The sequence below is a fragment of the Emys orbicularis genome, chromosome 1, assembly GCF_028017835.1.
Source record: "Emys orbicularis isolate rEmyOrb1 chromosome 1, rEmyOrb1.hap1, whole genome shotgun sequence".
Lineage (NCBI taxonomy): Eukaryota > Metazoa > Chordata > Testudines > Emydidae > Emys > Emys orbicularis.
The window spans coordinates 151,836,500-151,854,699 of record NC_088683.1 but is presented as its reverse complement, the minus strand read 5'-3'; the positions used below and the strand labels follow the sequence as shown (position 1 = coordinate 151,854,699).

Sequence of the window (18,200 nt, the reverse complement as noted above, 5' to 3'; positions counted from 1 at the left end):
AAACTTTAAAGTTACAAAAACAGGGATAAACCTCCCTCTTAGCACAGCGAAAATTCACAAGCTAAAACAAAAGATAACCTAACACATTTCTTTGCTATTACTTACTATTTCTGCAATATTAGATGCTTAGCTTAGATATGGCTTAGGAAGATGTATTTTCCGTGCCCTGGTTCCTTGTTGACTCCGGGAGATACAGACCAAAAAACCTTCCCCCACAGATTTGAAAGTATCTTCTCCCCTTATTAGTCCTTTTGGTCAGGTGCCAACCAGGTTATCTGAGCTTCTTAACCCTTTACAGGTAAAAGAGGAATTAACCCTTTACAGGGCAAAGAGGGATTTTATGCTACCCTTAGCTGTATGTTTATGACAAGCCTCTTTATCAGAAAGGGCTTTGGAAGTCAGTTGAAAAAACCACTGGAAGTCCTCAAAATAGGCAGATCTGGGTTAGCAGAAAGCCTGAGTGTCTGATGTTTGATGGCTACTTCAGCAGAAGCAGCTCTGCAGAGTTCAATTTGGGAAACACTGATCCTTTGGAAGCTATGGAAATGGGGATACCCACATTAAACAAAGATATTTCTTTATTCCCCAGGAAACTCTAGTCTCTTCTCTCCACTTCAGCCAAGCAGCATCCCTCTGTTCTTCATTGGGCCCTTGTTGGAGAGAGATTGTTTCCCATGGGTACTGGGAGGTATTATGTATTGGGGGGAGGGATAGCTCAGTGGTTTGAGTATTAGCCTGCTAAATCCAGGGTTGTGAGTTCAATCCTTGAGGGGGCCACTTAGGGGCCTGGGGCAAAAAATCAGTACTTGGTCCTGCTAGTGAAGGTAGGAGGCTGGACTTGATGACCTTTCAGGGTCCCTTCTAGTACTATGAGATTGGTATATCTCCATATATTATGTTAATAAAATGGACCAGAGAGTCAAATATGTTATCATGGCTTGGTCATTGTACTACACTAAACAGTTAAACATTGTTTGGGGTTTTGAATACAGAGACCTTGGACTGCTTAATTCCATGGCAACAACCACCATTAAAAATCTGTATAACCTTTTATTAAAGATACAGAAAAAGAAGGAAAAACAGTTAAAGCATTTCAAATGTAAAATGTAAAATACTAAATGAGGCTTTCATTTTAACAATATCTCTTCCTCCCTTTCTCTTTTGCTGTAGGAAGGTTTCATAGGAACCCCCCATGTCAGACTGTCCTTAGATGGTATTAACTGTCCTTTGTGGGGAAAAGAGAAACTGTCTTTGTGGGGAGAAAAGGGTTGCCAACAGTCCCTTTTTTCAAGGGACATCCCTTTTTTTTTAATCTCTGTACAATAAGATCGGGAGTTGCTGAGTGCTGCAAAAAGCAGCAAGAAATACTCTTGGCGAATGTAGGTGAGTACTGCTTATTAATTATTATTACCCTAGCTGCAGCTGCCGTTATTGCTGTTGTTGAAGTCTGATCCTGTTTCCTTTAAGCCAAAACAAGACAAACACACCCAAAAGGGGACAGAAAAGAACACCAAAGATAGAAAATGCAGTTTCTGTTTCTGGTGTTGACATTCACTTGCAGTCTCACTACTGGAGAAAACAGGCATGGCATATGGTCTTATTAGCCGGGACAAGACTTGACAAACTTATACCAGCATCAGGCTGTTTAAGACATTGCTTTTAGCTGCCTCTCTGGTCACGCACTCACAGCAGTGTTGCGAAAGAGACAGTCTTGGCCAGCTAAGCCAGTCTGTTAGTAAACAGAAGGCAAAACGAGAGTGATAGGAAAGGGGAAAAAAATCAGATGGCGAAGGAAAAGGACATCCGAGGGAGGGAGGGACAGGAGGCAACCAAGGGTCACATTCCAGGTGTTGTTCAGGACTTAGTTGAAGCCGGTGAGGTGGCGAAGTGATCAATTCCCTTTCTGTGGCCTGGTGTGGTTAGGACACCTTTCAGGACCAGGACGATGACAGCTTAACAATGGCATGGTGGATTCCGGGGTCCCAGGAGAAGGTGGAGAGCGAGGGTGGCAGCCAGAATGGTGAAGCTCATTCCTTTCAATCCACCATTCCCCTGTTTTGATTGTCCCCCCAAATATCTTTTTTAAGAACCCCAAAAGAGGGTGATAAGTGGATAGCCCATCCCCTCATTATTTTGTCCACCAATTAGGCCTGACTTCCAACACACCAATATCGTTTCATGAAGTTCTGATGCCATTCTCCCATTGTTTACCCCTCATAATCTCTAAAGAGCCCTTGGGTAATATCAGCAGACCTTTTGGTTTGGACTAATTCATTCTCTGTCTCCCTTTTGTGTGAAAAAAATGTTTCTGTCACAGGCTGAGTTGGACTTTTGCTGTCCTGAATACAGTATAGGCCGCTACACAAACAGGAAGGCCAGGAGGACAAAATGTTGCAGCAATTCAGAAGAAAGAAGGGGAAAGAGAAAAACAGAAATAGGTGGAGTTGAATGGGCCAGGACAGGGGGTGAGAACACGAGGAGGCACTGGGAGGCTAGGGATTCTATTTCCAGCTTGGACCCACATTTCCTATGTGACTTTTGGGCAAGTCACTTCATCTTTTTGTGCCTCAGTTTCTCCACATGTAACTTGAGGGACACTTATAGGAGGCTTCTCTCATTAGCATTTGTCAAGTGCTTTAAGATTGTAAGGAGTTGCATGGTTTGTAGTTTCTTTAGGCTGAGCGCATTGCACACACTCCATGCTTCCCTCCATTCCCCCATTCTCCTCCTCCCGTGGGATCTCTACGTGCTCCCCATTCTCTCTTGACCCATGCCCCCTAAACCCCCATACCAGTGTCCTCCACTCTTCCCCTCTCCATGCCAGAGGCCCTGTGTGTGCCCCATTTCCCCCATATCAAGGTTCCCCACTTCCCCCATGCAGAGGGCTCTGTGTGTGCCCTCATTCCCCGCTACCATCCTTCAAAACAAATAGGGGACTCAGCTCCTAGAGCAGGGGCGGGCAAACTTTTTGGCCTGAGGGCCACATCAGGTTTCAGAAACAGCCAGGCGTGGCCCGCCCCCGCCCCCTATCCGAATCCCACTGCTTCTTGCCCCCTGATGGTCCCCCCAGACTCCTGCCCCATCCAACCCGCCCTGTTCCCTGATGGCCCCCCCGGGACCCCTGCCCCATCCTGCCCCCGCTCCCTGTCCCCAGAACCTCCACCCCTGACTGCCCCCCGCTGCCCCATCCAACCCCTCCTCTCATTCCTGACTGCCCCCCCCCGGACCCCTGCCCCATCCAACCACCCCTTCTCCCTGTCCCCTGACCGCCCCTGGAACCCATGCCTCTGACTGCCCCATCCAACCCCCCTCCCCTCCTTCCTGACTTCCCCCTGTTCCCCGCCCTCTGACCGCCCCGACCCCTATACACCCCCCTGCCCCCTGATCACCACCCCAAACTCCCCTGCCCTCTATCCAACCCCCCCTGCTCCCTGCTCCCTTACTGTGCTGCCTGGAGCACCGGTGGCTGGCAGCACTACAGCCACGCCGCCCGGCTGGAGCCAGCCATGCCACCATGCAGCACAGAGCACTGGGTCAGGCTGGGCTCTGCAGCTGCGCTGCCCCAGGAGCTCGCAGCCCCACCGCCCAGAGCATTGTGCCAGCGGCACAGTGAGCTGAGGCTGCGGGGGAGGCGGAATAGCCGGGGAGGGGCCTGGGCTAGCCGGATGTGGCCCGCGGGCCGTAGTTTGCCCACCTCTGTCCTAGAGAGAGGGCAAATATTATAATTAGCATCAATATGTTTATCAGCCCTGCCCTGTTCATGTCTCAGACCCTTTCCCATGGCAGAGGATCTTCAGAAGATGAACAGGACAGAGACCTGAAGGGCTCTCAGAAGGGGAAGGAAAGGCGCTGCATCCCGCAGCCAAGGGACTGGCCATCATTAGCCTGAGGGGCCTGTTTCTCTACAACTCCCTGCCCTGACAGGCTTATGATCTAAAGGCAGAAGCCGACGAAGGGTGGGCGATGGGGCTACAACAGACAAGCAGTGAGCCTGGGGAAGAACTGGCTCAGTTTGCTAGCTCCAAGGAGCTTTCTCAGTGGGGTTAGAAGGTTGTGGGGGGAGGGGAGGACAGGAGAAGGGAAGGATGGGAAAAGAGACTGCCACAGCTTGTCACCTGCCTGGCTGTGATCAGCAGGCTGGGTTTGGGAGGCCTCCTGGCATGGGTGAGGGGACTGGAGGAGAATGAGGCAGTGGGTCATTTTGGATTTTACCTGGGTGTTTTCCCCATGCACAGGGGGCTGTGTGGGAGGGAGCATGCAGGGCTAAAGGGAGAAACTGACTGGTGGTGGTGGGAATACTGGCAAAGTGACCGTGGGGATCAGTCTCACTAGATCAGCCAGGCAGGGCAGAGTTAACTCACAAAGGGCCTTACTGGGAAAGCCAAGGGGTTTGTGTCTGACGGGGAGGTGCAGGGAGAGTCGGCAGAGGGATGCCCAGGGGAGGCTGATGTGGTCAGATCCCCGAGAAGGTGATTTTAACAGCAACAATCTTAACAGACTTGAAAGGAGGAAGGGCTGGAGAAGAAGAGGCCACCATAGTCAAGGTGTAAATGGGGGGGCGAGAGTTTTGGCCATGGGGACAGAGAGGAAAGCCCGGATTTTAGAGATGTTGTTTGAGAAAAAGGGGCCGGATTAAAAATGACCTGAACATGTGGGTCCAGTGAAAGGGGTAATTCAAAGATGGATCCTGGCTTACAGGTAGGGTGACCAGATAGCAAGGGTGAAAAATCGGGACAGGGTGTGGGGGGGTAATAGGAACCTATATAAGAAAAAGCCCCAAATATCGGGACTGTCCCTATAAAATCAGGACATCCGGTCACCCTACTTACGGGCCTCAATGACTGGGAGGATGGTGAGGCTGTCCGTGGTGATGGAGAAAGGGGACAGAAAGGGAGACTGGGGGGAGAAAGAGTGAGTTTTGGTCAAGTTGAGATTAAGATGACAACTGGACAGGAAGAAATGTCAGAAAGACAGGCCAGAATGCTGGGAGATGGCATGTGTCCAGAGCAGGAAGGATGGCACTTCCAGCAACACAGCACCCTTCACTGCCTCCAACACTACCTGCGATGGCTTCATAAAGGGCAGGTTGCATCTCCTCCTCTATGCTGTCCTCCTGGGACCCCTCGCACAGAGCTTGACAATCCTCCACTCTTTGGAAAGAAGCAGAGACTGCTGACAGCAGACTGAAGCCCAGTCTCCAGAGGCTAGGGTATCTGGGAAAAGTGAGGCCTACCTAAGGTTTAGGTAAGATAGAGATGTATGTGGGCTTTTTGTTGTTTTAATCCTTTTCTCCTGTTATGCTGTGGTCCTACACTTCCGATTAAACCATACTCTAAGAAGGCTGTCTGGGGTCACTGTATTCATGGCTGGTCACAAGCTCCTGGAGGAAAGAACTGCAGATACCAAGTCAAGTAGCACTTGTTGGAGGGAAGCACAGCTGATACCCAAAGCCTGGGACACTGATCTAAGAGTGGGAGAAACGCAGGATTCCACCCTAGAGAGGTGAAGACTCGAGACCTAAGACCTGGAGGGGGAGCACTCAGAAGAGACCACATGAGGGGACAGAGGCGCAGCTAGCCTGGAGCTAAAACAGTGTGGGTTTTTATAAGATAGGGAGATCAAAGCATATTTGTACTCGGAGGGAAAGGCACGTGCTGAGAGAGATTGAGAAGGAGGGTGAGAGAGGTTGAGGGAGTTAGGAGGGTCACTTGGGCAGGAATGGAAGAGGAGCTAGAGGAGGACAGCAGGAAGGATGTCTCAGTGTGTGACAGAGGAGGAGGAAAGTGTACTGGGAAGTAGGGAGTTCATCCTAGATCTTATTGATTAGGCTCTTGTTCAAAACAAGTTCTATGGCCCATGTTCTACAGGAGGTCAGACTGGATTCTCACAATTGTCCCTTCTGGCCTTGGAATCTATGATTTTTTTCTTTGAGGACATCAGCAAGAAAAGGGAGGAGGGAACAGGATAGGGAGGATCTGAGGAAGGAGACCAAGGGGGTGAAGAGGCAGCAAGGATTTGATAAAGGAGGAGAAGTAGGGACGTTTGGCTAAGAAGATGGCAGAATTAGAGGAGGAAAGAGGGAACTGGGACTGGAGAACATCAACATGGTTATGAGACTGTCACCAGAGACACTCAGCAGCACAAGAACAAGGGTGTAGAAAATAGCTGTTGGGGGGCAGGAAGCAAATTTTGTCAGGAAGGATTTTTCCCTGATGTATTCTGTTTTGTTTTTGTCTCCTTATTCTGAAGCATCAGAGAGGATCATGGCAAGATATGCGACACCAGACAGGGTGGGCCAATGCTCTGAAGGCCAATGCTCTGAGTTGGTACAAGCTCTCTCAGGTGCTTGGCTGGCAGGTTCTGACTCACATGCTCAGTGTCTCTAACTGATCATCATATGTGGGGCCGGGAAGGAATTTTCTCCTGGGGGGGGAACGGGGTCTGCAGCATGGGACGTGGGTCACTTGCTGGAATCAGCTGTGTATATGTCACCTAGTCAGTTCCCTGACAGTGTAGGCCTCAGGCATTGGTAGCACCTTGGTCTCTCCTATTCTCTGCTTGTTGCTTACCATAGTTTAGTCTCTTGAGGGCTGAAATATTTTAATCTAATCTGGGTTATTGGACTGAAAGAGGGGGTAACTGGGTGGGATTTTGGCCGGTGATGTGCAGGAGATCACACCAGAAGATCTGGTGGTCCCTTCAGGCCTTAAACTCTATGACTATGGGTGAGCCAGGCCATTAGATTTTTCAATGTAAGCAGGTGTAGGCTGGATCAGTACTTAGATGGGAGATCTCCAGCGAATACACACAATGCTTTAGGGGTGTTCTCCCCATCTGAGTCAGTACTAATACCCCAATGCCTCAGCATAATGGGAGGGCCCCTTGTGGTCACTACAGATTCCTTGGCTCTTTCCTCCATGAGCTGTGCTGTTAATCCCTGGATCCTGAACATGCCATGATTCAGGCAATTCCTTTCTGCTTCCTTACAGTTTCTGGTCACTGAATTCCTTCTAATCTGTCCTAAATGCTGTTCAGTATTGCTGTTTGACTATTCAACATATGTTATACGTTACTCCAGAGAAGGGTTGCCAACCCCTCCAGGATTGTCCTGGAGTCTCCAGGAATTAAAAATTAATCTTTCATTAAAGATTTAGGTCATGTGATGAAACCTCATATGTCTAACCGAAATTGCAGCTTTCTAATTGCAGAAAACTGAACACCCTTGCCCGCCCCTTTCCTCAAGGCCCCACCCCTGCCCAGGAGAGCCGCCAGCTTTTCCGCCACCCTAGGCAGTGGAAGGTCCCGCCCCGAAATGCCGCCCCCCACAGAGGCGGCGGAAGGTCCCGCCGCCGAAATACCGCCGCAGTCACCCCCCCCCAAATTGTAGTGCCCTAGGCGACTGCCTAGGTCGCCTAATGGGTTGCGCCGGCCCTGCCCCTGCCCCTTCTCTGAGGCCCCAGCCCCCGCTCACTCCATCCCCCTCCCTCCGTCACTCGCTCTCCCCCATCCTTGTTCACTCGCTCATTTTCACTGGGCTGAGAGTGGATTTTTACAAGCTTGTGCTGTGCAGATTTTTCTGTACTGTGGGAACCGCGGCCAATGGGAGCTGCAGAGGCAGCAACTGTGGGCGGGGGCAGTGCATGGAGCCCCCTGGCTGCCCCTCTGCCCAGGAGCCGGAGAGATATGTTGCCGCTTCCTGGGAGCTGCACGAAGCCAGGCACGGAGCCTGCCCGCCCCGCTGGCGCTGCAGGCATTCCAGTCAAAAATTGGATGCCTGGCAACCTACTCCAGAGGTGGCTGCATTTCAGTCTGGATGAAGCAATCTCTGTAGAGGCACAGCCTGTAAGTTTCTTTAAGAACCTGGTGGGAGGAAGGTGCTTTTTAATTATTAAAAAATCCAGGCGGGAGTGGAAGACAATGAAATAAAAACAGTTGGTTCCTATAGCAGTGATTTTAATATTGACAGAACCTCATTGGTGCCAAGGCATGAGTACAGTCTGCACTCAGCACCTTCCAGGAAGCTCTACCACATTGCAAGCATCTCAAACAATAGTGCGACAGATTTCAGAAATCTTTAGGATATCACCAAGACTTCAGCCAATAGCATGTTGGATGTCACAAGACTGCCTGACATTGTCAAGGCTTCACCCAATAGTGAAGTTGCATTTGGAAACCTTAGAACATCAACAAAGCTTCAGTCAGAGGCTTTGGGAAGTTTTGATGATGTCACCAAGAATTCAACCATTGCTATGGCAGTTTTGACATCACAATCCTTTATGACATCACGATGCTTCAGCCAATGATGTGTGGGTGTTTGGATACCTATATGACATCACTGAGCCTTCAGCCAATAGGATAGTGGCATTCAGAGCCTCTACATCCCTGTTATATTTTTGATCCAGTCCAGGTAGTTGATGACCTTGGTGTAGAAGCCATAGCTCTTGTGACAGCCGATGCCCCAGGAGACAATCCCGGTGGCTATCCAGCGCTCGCTCTCTGAATCCTGCACAGTGAAGACACTCCCACTGTCCCCCTGGCAGGTATCTTTCCCCACACCGGGCGAGCCAGCACAGAACATGTTCTCAGAGAACACCATGGGCTTCCCATTGACCTCCTTTCCCTGCAGCCATTTCTTGCAGGATCTCTGGTCACCCATTGGCAATGATACATACTTCAGCCGGTCTGCGAGAACGTTTTTCTCTACCCCAAAGCCGCTCACGTAGCCCATGTAGCCATTGGCATAGAAAGTGCTGTTACTAGCATCTGGGAGGCAGATGGGCAGCAGGTTGGGGCCCAGTGGCACTGGGTTCTGCAGCTCGATCAGTGCAATGTCCCCATTGAAGTTGTTCTCATCATCAGGGTCGTAGTCGGGATGCACGGACACATTGCGGACGAGATGGTTACCCAGCTCATGGATCTTATTCACCTCCGTGTGGCCAAGGAACACTTCGATCTTCTTAGCCACCTCAGCAAGGCTCATCCTCTCACTTGTCTCTGTCACTGAGCTGTCTTTCTTGGGGTAGATGGTGTGAGCAGCTGTCAGGATCCAGCGGTCACCCAGCAGCGCCCCACCCCCGAGCCCAAAGATGTGTGTCTTCGCCTGCCATGGGAAGCTTCCCGGCGGTGCTGTGCTGCCACCGATGATCCGCTGGATTCCAGTGATGGGTTTGTCTGGCTTCCCACACACTGTGGGGAGGGACAGGAACCAAAGAGGCTGTTACATGCTCTCTTCTCCTGCTCTCTCTCTCGTCTCCCCATAGCTTTCAGTTCCCTGCTTCCCTGCTCTCCTGCTGCCTTTCCATCTGGATTTCTCCGTCTCCTGCACTGCCACCTCCCTCACAGACAGTCCCACATTACTGTCAGCTCCACTTCTCCATCTCTCTCCCTCTCTCTGCTTGTCTCCCTTGGTTTGTGCTGACTCTGAAGGCATATTGCTGAGTGCTGAACACAGTGAGACGTTCCCTACTTACCTGGTAAACACACGGGGATGTCCTCATGGCCGTCTTGGTCTGCCCAGGAGCCCTGAGCGGAGCAGTTGTATGTATCTGAGGGAAAAGAGAAGAAGATAATGAAACCGAGGACTGCAGGGAGCGAGCATCAGGCACGGGGAACGGGGAGGTAGTTCCTCTTTCTAGGGCACTGGATCAACCCCACCTGGCATGCTGTGCTCAGCTGTGGGCACCTCAATCCCAGAGGCATCACACATCAGACAGGAAGGGGGCAGTCCCTCTCTGCCCCATCTGGAAAGCCTCCAGCAGGGATGCTCTGCTCAGCTCTAGGCCCCTCAGTTCCAGAGAGAAAGTGACAAGTTTGAGGGAGCTCAGAGAAGAATCACAGAAACGCTCAGGGGGCTGGAGGGGATTGAGGGGTAATGAGATGCTCATTGGAAGTTATATTATTCAGTCACTGAGTTCTGGGAGAGATTCAAAGAGATAAATCTACCTGGCATGGAACAGTCATGACTAGAGAGGGGGTGGGGGAAATGTGAGGATCTTTGCAAGTGTCTGAGGGGTTCAAGCTTCTGAAGAAGTTATTTTTTTGCAGGGGGGTGGGTGGAGGTGAGAATAGGTTGAGACTGAGCCAAGACAAAGGAGCACAAGAGTCTTCCCCCTGTACTGTGAGCCTGGGGAGTCATCTCCCAAAGGGGAGGGCAGAGACCCATTCCAGAGCACAGAGAACTAAAAGCCATGGGGAATGGATAGGGGGATGCTTCTAGACTAGGCCCAAGGGGCTGCGTGGGGAGATGGGATCTGAGGGAGTGTAGCAGGCACTGTCCCCACGCACACTCCCATGTGGCACAGCATGGCCCTGCAGTTCCCCTACCCGCGCCGCCGCCCTACTCCCCTTGGTCTTGCAATGGTTTACTCCCAGATCACAGTACTTAGACCAGTGGTTCCCAAACTTTAACAACCTGTGAACCCCTTTCACTAAAATGTCAAGTCTCGCGAACCCCCTCCTAAAAATGAATATTTCCAGGGATTTTCTCCTTTACCTGAGCATAAATTATAAAAGCAGTGATCTTGGAAATATAAAATTTGTTTTTATGACATGCTTATTACACACGATTTATTATTAATTATTATTTATCATTACAGTATTTTTATTACATTATGAAAACGGTAACAGTCTTCCAAGATCTCACTTTCGTAGCTTGTATCTCTTTGAATAAGCCTGTTATAACACAAGGCTCCTATGTTTCATCCAGAAGTATCAGATGTGAAACAGCATGAAGGTATTTAAGAAGCCAACTCAGGGTACGTCTACACTTACCTCCGGGTCCGACGGCAGGCAATCGATGTTCTGGGATCGATTTATCGTGTCTTGTCTAGACGCGATAAATCGATCCCGGATCGACCCCGGAAGTGCTCGCCATCGACGCCGGTACTTCAGCTCGGCGAGAGTAGTACGTGGCATCGACGGGGGAGCCTGCCTGCTGCATCTGGACCCGCGGTAAGTTCGGACTAAGGTACTTCGAATTCAGCTACGTTATTAACGTAGCTGAATTTGCGTACCTTAGTCCGAAGTGGGGGGGTAGTGTGGACCAGGCCTCAAAGAGTTCCTCCTATACAAGCATTCAGGTCTCGGGCAGTCCAGGCAAACAACGGATGTTACAAGAAAGCTTAAACTTGTTCTTCATAATAATTTTAAAAACAATACTAACTGCCTATTTAATTTTAAAAACATCAAAAAAATATCCACCTCCCTTTCCATTTCTTATAAGTAGTCTTGAAGTTTAAATCTCCTCAGTGTGATAGATAGGCTTGCTTTGATCTGTTTAGCTCTTGGAAGTCCAGGGGCTCTGGGCTACTGGCCCTGTGCTGCCCGGAGTCCCTAGGGACAGTTCTGTCCGCCATTAGGGATTTTTTTTCCCCCCAGAACCTCCTGTAACATTTTGCGAAACCCCCGGGGTTCACGAACCCCAGTTTGGGAACCACTGACTTAGACCAAGATTACCCCTTTACTGGCTTATTTATTAACTTTTGGACAGAGCACAGAAGTCTTTAGCTTCTCACCCCCACCCCTCTCCTGGGAGCCTGTGTGCTAATTCAGAGACAGGCCCCCTCTCTTAAAAGGTCAGGAGTCCCACAGCCCGTTCCTGGGCCTGTGTAATAATTCAGGCAGGCTTACTCTCCTTGCATTCAAGAGTTCCACCGCCTTCCTACCGGGACTGTGCTAATTCAGGCCAGCTGCAGCCTTAAACCAGCTTCTCCCAGCTGGCCCTTTTTCAATTCACTTCTTCCAGCCCCAAATGAGGAAAGCTCAGCAGCCCCCCTGTTAGGAGAAACGAGGCAGCAAATACGCTACCCTCCTTCCCAAGGCTCCCTAATCGGCTGGGAGAGAAGGGAGCCTTGCCTCCACCCTACATTAGAAGGGTCCTGATCCCAGGCCCTTAAAGAGATAATTGTCTTGGTTTTCCCCAAACACTAATTCCCTGGGACTGCTTCCTTTCTCCCATATCTGCCTCTGCCATTCCCCAGGTCCTCGTGTTCCCCCAAACTCCTGGATCCTGAAAGAGCCATGCCATGGAACAGAGGTTGACTGATGCCTAGACCCTCTACTCTGCCCTTAAAGGGGACGGACCACCCTTGTTACCTAAGCTTTCCCAGCTCAGATTGCTATGGCTCTTCCTGGGTCAGGACTCACCGCTCCCTCTGTTGGTGACTATGCGGTAATAAGGCTCCTTGCATCGGTAGGTGATCACTGACTGGTAGTAGTTGTTCCCGTGTTCGCTAACATAATTGAAGGCCCCGTTGGTGAGATTTTTGGGGTCACCACAGCTCACAACTACAAAAGAGAACAAGGAGAGAAGTTAAGGGGGAGCCACAGTGCTCACTGCAGCAGTGAGGTTCGGAGACTCATGCTGGACTCAGCTGGAGCCCATGGTGTGAGGGAGGGATGGGGACTGTCCAAGAGCCCACTGGAGGGGATGCAGGTCCAGTACCCACTTGGCAAAGACTAGAGTTGCTTGGAAAATGGAGAAAAAGGCACACAAAAATTCAAAGTTGTTCAAAGCTGACCTATTTTTTTAATTTAATGACACTTTATCAACATTTTTATCAAAAGGGGTTACATATTTCAATAATAATTCTGATTAAAGTCATAAAAATATTACAAAAAACAAAAACAAAAAATGAGAACATCAATAGTTTTTTTGGGGGGGGGAAAGGCTATTTTTGTATTAAACAAGTTTTTATTTTAAACATGATGTCCAGCCCCAGTGGAAAGCATGGTGGCCATTTGACACCCCCCTGAGTGCAATGATTTTGGGGAGGGGTGGACTCAGTCTTGGTCCCAGTAGGACCTATGCCTAAGGACCACAATGCCTAAGATACTGTCAGAACTGGCATGTATGAGTCCCCTTGCTGACAATAGAAAGGCTATATGGGTTATGGAGGATGTACTCCCCACTCACCCCTTGGGGTCCGGGATCGGTTTGGGGGGATAATCCATCTGTGGGGGTGGGATTATTGACTCACTTTTACACCGGGGCATGGGTCGGTGCCAAGTCCCATCATCCTGGCAGACAGCGGTGAAGGATGCCAACTTCTGGTCACCCTGCAGGAAAAAGAAGAGAAGAGCTGAGGACCACATGTAACCTCAGGTCCCTGCCCCCAACCCCAAATCATGGGGAGGGAGCCTCGTGTCTGCCTTCTCACCGCTGCGCAACTCTGCTCCTGATGTCCACTTCAGTGCCCTTCTGTGACCCCTGAACCTTTCCTCCTTACCCAACCTCCTACCCCTCCGTCATGCATTGGCCTTGGCTACCCCTATTTCAGCAGACTCATGCTGCAGCCTCTTTATCCCAGCCAGAAAAACCTGCAGTCACCAAAACAGTAAACTCTGATTCTACCCCAGAGACACCCCTCCTGGGGATGGGGCAGGAGAGAAGGGCAGGGAAGTCCTTCTGCCTTTCATCAGATCCCTGAGCAGAGTGCTGGAGCCCCTAAGGGGCCCCTCCAGGGAGTGAGTCCTGCTTCCCAAACATTCTGGAGAGTAATGACAATGTTCTTTCTTAATCTCCTGACACCACCCGTTCCTGTGAAAAGGCAGGGAGCGAGGAGGGGGGAGGAGATTGGAAGGAGGAAAAGAGGGAGAAGAGACTGGAAAGGAGGAGACTTCGGCAGAAGAGAAGAAAGGAAGAGTGAAGAAGAGAGCAGAAGGGTGGGGAGCAGGAGGGCCTCACCTCCATCAGTTCATACCCAGTCTGGCAGCTGATGATGAAGTAGTCACGAAATCGGTATAGGGGCTGCAGGTCTTTGATGAGGGTGAACTGGTCCTTTGGCACAGGCTGTGGGCACCGGATTCCTGTTGGGGAACACGCAAGGCTTTAGCAAGCAGCATGCTCAGGCCTGGAGTAGCTCTAGGAAGGGAGCCACTTACTCTCTGAGCTGTAGTGGATCCTCCACCCGTGACTGAACCCTGACTCATCTGTGAAGAACAGCACATCCACCGCATTGCTGTTGGTTTCAATGCTGCCAGGCGACACCTTGCCACAGAACTCACCAATCTCTCTCCCGCGTGCTTGGATCTGGAGAGGAAGAGATGATTCACCAGAGCCAGAATCACACCAACAGGCCTCTCCACACCAGTACCCCCTCCTCCCCTGCATCAGGCCAGATCAAGGGGCCTATTTGCCCCAATTCCCCTCAATGGGCCTGTGACCCATCTACTTTGGGGTCACCACTGCCAGATCAGACTAATGGGCCAGTCCCTGCTTCTCCCAGCCTGGGGTCAGATCTATGGGTCCATCTAATCCTGAATATAGGGAAGTGGAGAAGGATGAGGGATGAGGAGGTAACACGGAGCAAAGGAGGACATTTTCTGGTTAGAATCCAGGAACCACCCCCAGCACTGAGGGGTCTTGGAGGGGCCCAGAGCCCCATTGCTCAGGATGCTGGGGACTAGGCACCCTGGAGGATGGACTGGGGAAAACAACTTTGCTCTGGTCCCTGGGCATTCCTCCTTTTCTAATCTCTGCTCTCTCCTGCCAGCAGTGCTGGCCCTGCGAGCTTCCCTGAGAGAAGCAGGTTTGACGGCAGGTGGGACGCAGGTTTGGGCTGGTTTCCAGTACCTTGAGCTGGTCATAGGGACAGTGGACTTGCTGGTGATCATCGATATCGAAGGGCTCCAGGAACTTGAGGGTGATGGCCAGCCCCCTGTCCAGGCGGATGCTATAGTTGCACCGCAGCTCCGCAGGGTAGGGCAGGGGGTACTCTGGGCTCAACAGGTACCCAGAGGTCTCTGTGAACAGCTCACTGCTGCACTCCACTGGGGGAGGGAAAAGAGCAGCAGTTACAGTGGGTACTGCCGCCTCTCATCCCACCAATTGCTTCATAGGTCATTCCTCCCTCCCTTTCCCCTCTGGGGGGCTCCCACACTTGGGCCCTATTCCCCTGCATCAATCTCTGCACCTTTCACTCACCTCGGCAGGAGTGGTGGTCGCTCTGCAGCTGGTAACCGGGGCGGCAGGAGCAGATGTAGCCACCCACATAGTTGTGGCAGAGGTGCTGGCACAGAGGCCCCTCGTATTCCTCTAGGGCGTTGCCATGGGCACACTCATCCAGATCTGAGGGGAGAGGGGGTGCCGGGCAAAGAGAAGAAAGAGTTAAACCTGACTGAAAGCTCTGTACTGGCGGTGCGGCAGTGCTGGGGGTCTGGCTACTGTCCTGGGATCTCTGCCTGTTGGGGATGGGGCCCAGGGCTCCTCTGCATTCTCCTGGTGAGGAGCAGCCCTGTGCCCCCCTCCTGCATGGTGTGGAGCTCTCATACTCACCCACAGCTTGGTAATAGGCCAGGAAGCCCTTGTAGGGGATAAGGGTGCCGTTCTCTTCGTTGGAGAAATCAGAGTGAAACATCATCCTCATCTGGTTCCCTTTGGACACAAACTCCCTGACTCCCGGGTGGTTGCCTGTGGCTGAGCCTAGCTGGCCACAGTACCGGCCCAGGTCTTTCTTATCTGCTGTGATCTGTCAAGGAGAAAGGGGGAGGGGAAATCATGAGAATTTGTGAAGTTCAACCTGCTCCATGTATCACCATTACCTGGTCTATGCATCTCCAACTCCCTCCCTCTCCTCTGTGCCTGTTGGATAGCAAGGAGAGCCTGCTTGCTGTTGAAAAATGATTGTGCCCTGAGGTCACCAGCTTCCCCTCTCCAGCCCTACCCCAGGTCTCTGCTGCACGCACCTTGACGTAGTCATAGAGGCAGGACTCAGATGGCTCCAGGTCGAACTGCCAGAAGTTCAACTTCACCACAAAACCCTTTGGGACTGTAATGTCCCAGGTGCTGATGTTGTTGTTGGGGTATGGCTTGGGGTAATTGGGGGATGTGATCTCCCCAAAAAGCTTCCTTGGGGTTGGGCTGGAACTGACCACTCCAAAGAGGAGAGACCCCCACAGGAGGAGCAGGGGGAGCCTGTGAACACAATGTACATGGAGCGTGAGTTACGTACCAGCCATAGATCTGGGCCATATGCAACCAGTGGAAACTTCATGGGAGGCTCATGCACAGCCCAACGGACCCCTGGGTACACTGGGTACCGACCAGGTGTTATAGAGCCAATGGAGACATTGAAGAGACCCAAGATCCAATCAGGTACCAGCTGGGCATCAGGTACTAGCCAAGGATATGGTTCCCAGGAAGCCATTTCAAGGGAGACTAGGCACGAACCCAGGTGTACTGGCTCTTTGTTACACGCCAGCCATGGACCCGGGTCTCTTGGAACCAGGGGAAGGAACAGTAAGACATCCAGCCCTATAGGCTCTGAAGGTTTCCCTCCGCCTGGTTTTGGGCCACCTGGTTCAGCTTGTGTTTATTGTCAGCTTGGGAGCTTGCCCAGCTCAGCAGTTCAGGGTCCAAAGGTCCTCAGCATGGCGGGGAGTGATCCCCCTGTTGAGGGAAGGGGGGGGGGCTGTGCAAGGTCTAGCCATTAACTTCTCCCTCTCTGCAGGGTGTGGTATGGAAATCTGAGCAGGTTAGTTGCCCCCTCACATCCTGGTCCCAATCTGGGGGTTACTTGGGAAGTGGGGTCATTACGCTCCTCCAAAATACACTCATTCCCCTTCCCTGAAAGGAGATCAGCCGGGGGATTCAAACACTGCACCACTTCTAACAGGAGGATTAACGGGGTAATAGTGGGACATGGATTTAACCCCGTCCACCTCTCATCCTTCCCCAAGGAGTTGGACCCTTCAGTCCTCTCCCCCATAAAGATGCCACCACCTCCCTCCCCAGGCCAGATTGGCAGCACTCACATGTTCTTAGTCTTGTCTGATGTGTGTATGTCTCTCTCTCTCTCCCTCCAAGCGCTCTAACCAGGGCTTGAGAGTTGTAACCAAATGCAAACTCTTAACCCTGCCAGATCTAATTCAGCGAGGTGGGGGAAGACCGAGAGGAGAGGGAGGGAAGAGAGACAGTTAGGTTACAAAGCGATTGACATCATGAATGAGTTTCATTAGCCCACATTCTGCTGCCCTCTGCTGGCTCTTTGCTGGAACTGTGGCCATGAACTTTTTTTTTTAAGCAAGATCCATCGAAAAGAGTTGTACACATTTGTGTGTGTGTGTGTATATATATATAGCTAAGGTTGCGCAAGAGACACTTAACTGGAAATTTCCCTATATTAAAGTGAAATTTTGGGGGGAGTTTTGTTTTTAAAGGTGTCATAAAAGGAAAAAGAAATAGGATTTGTGTTCTCCCCGCCCTTCGTTTTGGGGGCATTTTTCTGATGTGGGAAGAAGGCTTGACATTTTATTCTTAAAAAGTTTTAAAAACTGCTCCTTTTTACCTTAGAAATATCAAAAATGCCAGGTCTTTGCCTTACTGTTTTGCTGAAGAACTCCTCAGAGGTGTGAATCAGCAGCTTCCTTGATGAGGAAACAGGAGTGTTAAATCTTTAACAAAGAGAAGTTTTCTTTCAGCTGTTTCTTCGACATTTGTGTTAAATAGGTGTTAATAATAACAAACAAAGCCCAGAGAGTTTAAAACACTATGAATACCAATACCTTCCTCTCTCCCAGTTAGGCAGGCCTCTCTGGTTGTTCTGCAGTTGTCTATAGAGTCTTCCAAGGGAAACAGGATGTACAAGAACTGAATTATGAATGTGAAAACAAACAGCAAAAACAAACAACTTTTCAGGCTTTCTTCATACAGTAGAATCTTCAAACTCGTACAGATACAGACAGACATCATCTTGCATTTATTCATACAGTAGGGAAGAAGGCTCAAGCCCAATATTATTGTTCCTCTGCACATGAGTTTAGATCCTCCTGGCTTTCTGATGTTGGGGGTCTCTAAAATGACAATGATGTCTTACAGGTTTTTCTTTAAAGACACTGATACTTCTCAAGCATAGCACTATTTTTCTGGGAATCAGAGTAAAGAGTCCAAGTCTATGAAAAGAGTCACAACAATGAAATAATGTAACAATAATAAATGTTGGAAGCATTTCAAGATGTTTATACATGTGTATTTAAGGCTGTAGAGAAACTGTACATTATATATATTGTTATATTGTCTGAAAAAGAACATGTGACTGTGTAATTAATTACTCTCATAATAATGTATACACATGAGACCAGAGTTAAGGTTAAATGGGCAATCTTCACTCTGGCATTTCCTGACTTTTGAGTGCTTCGCTGTGCATGATGCACATTCTCAGGCAGCGCCAATCAAGGCCCTGGAGGGAAGCTCGCTGGCACAG

General features: G+C 50.4%; 1 protein-coding gene across 1 annotated transcript; it reads right to left on the bottom strand.

Annotated features, from left to right (window-relative positions):
* Positions 1 to 8,374: 8,374 nt before the first annotated feature.
* Positions 8,375 to 16,203, bottom strand: C1R (complement C1r). The gene is made up of 11 exons (XM_065417309.1): positions 16,193 to 16,203; positions 15,685 to 15,913; positions 15,275 to 15,467; positions 14,924 to 15,067; positions 14,573 to 14,769; positions 13,882 to 14,029; positions 13,685 to 13,806; positions 12,978 to 13,056; positions 12,145 to 12,285; positions 9,471 to 9,545; positions 8,375 to 9,186 (listed from the first exon to the last, which is right to left on the bottom strand). Exons 1-11 carry the CDS (start codon positions 16,201 to 16,203, stop codon positions 8,375 to 8,377), a joined length of 2,151 nt encoding a protein of 716 aa, XP_065273381.1.
* Positions 16,204 to 18,200: the final 1,997 nt, after the last annotated feature.